Source organism: Phaseolus vulgaris, chromosome 8 (assembly GCF_000499845.2).
Source record: "Phaseolus vulgaris cultivar G19833 chromosome 8, P. vulgaris v2.0, whole genome shotgun sequence".
NCBI lineage: Eukaryota > Viridiplantae > Streptophyta > Magnoliopsida > Fabales > Fabaceae > Phaseolus > Phaseolus vulgaris.
The window spans coordinates 50,531,843-50,537,492 of record NC_023752.2 but is presented as its reverse complement, the minus strand read 5'-3'; the positions used below and the strand labels follow the sequence as shown (position 1 = coordinate 50,537,492).

The 5,650-nt window shown below is 29.5% G+C and overlaps 1 protein-coding gene across 2 annotated transcripts; it reads left to right on the top strand.

The window, feature by feature from the left end:
• The first annotated feature begins 1,461 nt into the window (after nucleotides 1-1,461).
• Nucleotides 1,462-5,207, top strand: LOC137823926 (bet1-like protein At4g14600). 2 transcript variants are annotated; one of them, XM_068629272.1, is made up of 4 exons: nucleotides 1,462-1,753; nucleotides 1,825-1,942; nucleotides 3,776-3,832; nucleotides 4,758-5,207. In XM_068629272.1, exons 1-4 carry the CDS (start codon nucleotides 1,692-1,694, stop codon nucleotides 4,917-4,919), a joined length of 399 nt encoding a protein of 132 aa, XP_068485373.1. In that variant the 5' UTR covers nucleotides 1,462-1,691; the 3' UTR covers nucleotides 4,920-5,207. The 2 variants fall into 2 exon arrangements, with proteins under 2 accessions (XP_068485373.1, XP_068485374.1); XM_068629273.1 differs by having other exon boundaries at nucleotides 1,613-1,753; nucleotides 1,799-1,942.
• Nucleotides 5,208-5,650: the final 443 nt, after the last annotated feature.

Sequence of the window (5,650 nt, the reverse complement as noted above, 5' to 3'; positions counted from 1 at the left end):
CTTTGTTAAATGGACAAATGTCATATTAATTTATTTAATGTATAGTTAAGAGAAAAGAAAATATGGTTGATAAAATATTTTTAAATAATATTGAAAATTACTAATTTTTAAAAATAAATTTATTTACTTTTCTCTCACTCTTTTTCACCATTTTTGAGTTTGTTTAAATTTAAAATAATCATTCATTTAAGAAACGGCGGGTAGAATTTACATATTAAAATAAATATACAAGTATTTATTTTTAAAATATGTTAAAAAAACACAAATGTAAATAATAATATTTTTTAAAATATTCTATATAAGACCTAATATGTAAAAAAAATACATCTAAATATTAAAATACAAATTAAATTATAAATATTTCTATACAAATTTAGAGTTATTTAAAATATTAATATTTATAATATATATAATTAGGATTTATAAAAATATAAATATTTAAATTTATAGTTCAAAACAAACATCTAAAATATTCTATTACAATAATTATTATAATTTGAGTGAACTATGAACTTAAACTTCTATAAATTTTATTACATTCTTTCAGCTATTACATTTATTTTAAAACATATATTCCAATAATATTATAACTTATAATTATGCTTAAGAGTGATTTAATTTTTTTTAAATAAATTAAAATAATAAATTTTTTTCTAAATAAATATTTATTTTTAAAATACAATTCTACCATGAATTTGACTAAATTTAATTTATTTTTTTGACAAATTTAGTCATCACACCTTCTTCTAAGGATATTGACACTACGTTTGAATTCAAGTGATTACTATTCATTCGGACGAATTTGTAAAGACTGTTTGCATTTGTATTCATTCATTTGAACTTAATGCAAACATCTTCCAAGATGAGTTACAAAGAAAGAGGAAATTCAACTAGAATTTGTTATCTCTCTAATTTACATTCAAAATCGTAACTTTTTTCAAGTTAAGCATTCATGCACACAAAAGAATAAAAAGTGAACATCAGTTGGACATTTTCTATATTGATTTTGCCTTGGTTTTAAGTTGATAATCAATGTTGTGTGTTCTAAAATCAATGTTATACCTTTTTTCTTAGATAATGATGTTTGAAGGGCAAAATGGATATTGAGTTATTCTTCATTATAAATCTATGTTTGTAAAAGCATATTCAATGTTAAATATTTTTAAAAATTTATATATTTCAAGATTTTATTTAAATAGAACATTAAATATTTATAATTTATATTTATTTAAGATTTTGAATATTTTAATAATTTTAGATTTTTATTTAAATATAACATTAAATATTAAATATTTTTATTTATTTAGGATTTTAAATATTTTATATATTTCTGAAAAATCAAAGAAGGAAAGACGAAGAAATTTCAAATGTGAATGGATTTTTTTTTTAAATTACTTTTAAAAATTACATTAAAACAAAAAAAATCATATTTTTTTTCTTAAAAGATGTTAAACTAAAAACGGGTGCGAATGGGATTACTCTGGAAGGGATGGATGAATCAGTTGCCTGGAACAATCCCATTTGTTTCCTTCTTCCTTCCATCTTCTTCTCTACTAAGATTTCTCCCTCTTTCATTCTTCAACACCTCAACTTCGTCCACATAATTTCTGTGTCTGCACAACGCATTCCCCTTTAAAATTTGAAACAATCAAAGCCCACCAACCCAATTAGGTTTCTTCTGATTTCCCACAATGGCCGCCAATTCCCACAGAGTGGGTTCTTCCTACGGCGGCGCCGCCCCTTACAGATCAAGGTATGTGTGTCTGTCTGTGTCTTCGAATTCATCATATCTATGCAGTTAATTGTATATGATGGATATTGCAGAGATGGGCTTAGCACTCGACCCGTTAGTGCTTCTGAGGAGATCCAATTACGAATTGATCCCATGGACTTGGACGATGAAATTACCGGTCTTCATAGCCAAGTTAGAAGGTTGAGACATGTATGAATCTCCACCATTTTTTTTAATTTCGTATTCTATTTATTCACTCTGTGCTTGTTATTTCTTTATTTTTGTTGGGCATGTGTGAAATTTCGAAAAGATGATACTTTTTTTCTTATAAATTGAGCACTTTAGAAATTCGTTTAGACCTGATCGACCAGAATTAGGGAGTGGATTGGATTGGACTGGACTGGACGCATTTGAAGAAATGCAATTTCATAAGACTCAAGCCCGGTTCATTGTTTTTAAGGGAAATTGAACTCTTTTCTATTTAAACAAGTAGATGTTGGTTGAAGACTTGAAGGTGTTACATGCTATGATGGATGAAAACTTAGTAGAGAGCAAGGTTTTAAAAAATGCTCCCCTGTTGCAATTTTAACTTTAATGTCAAGGTTTTGAGGTCTCTGGGGTGATCACAATTGCAGCTGCATCGGTCACTTTTGTCAGTATTTTCCTGCAGCATCACAGATCCTGATTAAATCGAATCATGTCCAACGATGTTAGAGAGCACCTGGACTGGTCATGTTAGTAGCCAAAATTTGAGGTTAAATAAGAAGAGCAAAATATTTTGGGTTGGGGACAACTTTTTCAGCATAAATCAATCCAACGATGAGCTACAGCTAATAGTGATTTCTCTCATTCTATGATTCTTTGTTTTTTGTCAACTTGTAGGTAATCGCCTATTGGCTAAAATGTGGTTCTTGTATAGTGGGGGTCACCATTTCACTAGTTTTCTTTCTCTTTGGTGGTGTACAAGCTCCTTACATTCTGTTTTTTTTTTTTTCTTTTGATGGGAAAATTACCTTTTAAAAAAAATCATTGTCTGTGCTACTTTTATTTTTCTGAATTCCATGATAGTAATAGTGGGTTGTGAACTAAGTCTTAATATGCAACTGTGGTCGCGATCACAATCTTGCAGCAGTCTTTGAGATTTAAAAAATTACAAACAAATGCAGCCAATGTGGAGGAAACCTAAAATATCTTGATGTAATGGCGGTGGTAGACCATCTTTTAAAGCCTTAGTTGTGAAAACTAGCTAGTGTTGTCAGATAGCCTCTATATAGTGCTTTTGTATTGCAGTATTTCTTGGATCTGCGATTGCCACTCTGTTTTCCTATTTCATCCTTCATGGGTGTTGTGGTTGTGGTATGCATCCTGTACCCTCATGTCATCCTTAGCAAGTCTTCGGCCAATTGATTTTTTTAGTTAATATTGTGCCAATTTTATGCACTTTATTTTATTTACATAAAACAATTTTTTATATGTATATATATCATATGTTTAATTCCTAGATGCAACCTCTGCCAGTTGTGCATAATGCTATCCACTATATAATATAACAGATTGTTGGTTTTCCACCATTTTCTGCAATCAATAACACTTAAACGACCAGTGGCTTTAGATTACACCTTAAAACATGAAACGTGGAAGGGGAAATAAAAACATCTACATTTTTTAGGTCACTTAATTCTTGATTAGCAATGTGCATCTTCTTGGCCCCCAAAAGGAATTGTCAATGAAGAGAGCCATATGAATATGCTTGTGGTGTGTATTCTTTTTTCTCCCCCGTATTTACTAGAATATTTTATAATTGATGCATGTATGCTGTTTCCAATGATAAAAAATTAAGTTCAGTTTCCAACTACAAGTTATACGGTGTTCTATCAGTGCATATTGACTCGTTGAATACTTGAACCATATCCGGCTAATTATTCCTTTCATGGAGCTAGTTGGATGAGACTATATCATGTTTCAAAACTCATGTTCTATATATTTTTCTTTTCCATTTCTTCTTCCTTCGTTCTTATCCTCCTTCCAATATTTCTGGTGCAGGTTGCTGAGGAGATAGGAACAGAAGTGAAGTATCAGAAAAATTTCCTTGAAGAACTGGTACACAATTTCTTGGATAGTTTCCGCTTCTCAGTTTTGTTTTCTATTATTATCTGATGTGTGTGTCGCAAAGGGCATGTTTTGGTTCTTAGATGACACATGCAATGCAACTATATATATCCAATTTTTTACTAGCTAATTTCATTATAACAATACAAATTTTATAATTTGATGTTGATTATATTTATAATTTAAAAGTTAATCTGTCCAAATTCTTCATTCCATACAAAATAAATGTGGAAAAAGAAATAAAGCCATCAATATCAAAGAAAATAAGATAATTCATTTCAATTTAAAATCAGAATTCCAAAGTATGAAATAAATAATGATACAAAATTAAATATGATATGACAAGGCTTATATGTCTGCATCTAAATTTTTAGTATATAGAATTCTTCTGATAGTAGTATGGAGGTGTCATAGATATACTACTAATAATTCTAATAGCCTATTGCATATACTAGTTCTATCATTCTTGATAATACTTGCTTAATTATTTGGGATCTCCTTCCAGATTGTGGCACATGTTGAGGCACTAATGTATTGTCTTGTCCCCGTGAATTTATGTTCTCTGCAAGAAAAAAATGACTACAATTTTCCAAATGTTGCCGGCATCAGGCAAAATGAATTTTTGATTGAAATTTCTTTCTTTAGATTTTAAAAGCTGAATGCAAACTGAGAGAAAACGTTTTTCAATCAGAAAATTGTTGGTCAGCTTTTTGTAATGGTAAGAAGGACTTTAGAAGTTAAGGAAAGGAAAACCATCCATATTTTTTTGAACCCTTTATTAACAGTGTACACAGGAAAATCTTTTGGCTGGCTTTTGTTGCATGTCATTCATAGTAATTAGTGTTTTTATCTCCTCTTTAACAGGAAAATGTCAAACTGTCTTGTTAATATTTTAGCTTTGTCTTTTTCAACGCAGCAAATGACAATGATAAAGGCTCAAGCTGGAGTGAAGAACAACTTAAGAAGATTGAACAAGAGCATCATCCAAAGTGGTTCAAACCATATCCTTCATGTCATTCTTTTCGCGTTAGTCTGTTTCTTTGTTGTGTACCTTTGGTCCAAAATGTTCAGAAAGTGATTTACGGACCAGCTTCCTGGTTGAAAAATCCAGCTAAAAGGGCTTAATCCATCAAAACACATGATTACGTATTTTGGTGTAAAGAAAAGGCTCCATAACCCTTTGGAGTTTTCTATTAAATGTATCTGACTTTGAGATGTGTTTATTAGATATATAACGTAGTTAAAGCTGTAATTCTATTTTAAAAATGATGAATGATTTAAGTTCTTAAGAGTTTGCGGTGTTATTTTTGTCTATGAATACTGTGATAAATTAAGAACCTATGGAGCTAGCAACCATGATTTATCTAGGTTCTGTGTGAAACTGTTTATAAAGCCCCAAATTACTGGTTTGATAAATAAATTAAGAATCTATGACAAACCACAGCAGAACCAGTTTTACGGAAGGAGACGGTAAATTCGTTTCTAAGTCTTACTTTAACATCATTAATTAATTTTGATCTTTTAAATTAGAAAATTGTTGATTACAATTTTATAATCAAGCAATTGTAATATATTATTTTGTAACACGATCTGGGATATATTACAATTTAAACAGAATATATTTATTTAAAAGAATGTTTAGCTTGAACAAATATCATCGATTAACTTTTCCTTTCTTTCAAGTTTGTTTTTCCTATCTAGTTTTATTGTTTTTGTTTTTGTTTTATTATTTTTATAATAAAAGAAAATAGACCTTTCGTAATTATGGTTTTGTCACGCTTCTCAAATCAAATCACTTCGACTTTCTTT

Excerpts from the sequence above, each read along its gene's own strand:
- LOC137823926 (XM_068629272.1), top strand. The coding sequence starts at position 1,692 with ATGGCCGCCAATTCCCACAGAGTGGGTTCTTCCTACGGCGGCGCCGCC. Across the intron at positions 1,754-1,824 it reads GCCGCCCCTTACAGATCAAG|AGATGGGCTTAGCACTCGAC; the intron begins GTATGTGTGTCT and ends TGGATATTGCAG. Across the intron at positions 1,943-3,775 it reads AAGTTAGAAGGTTGAGACAT|GTTGCTGAGGAGATAGGAAC; the intron begins GTATGAATCTCC and ends TTTCTGGTGCAG.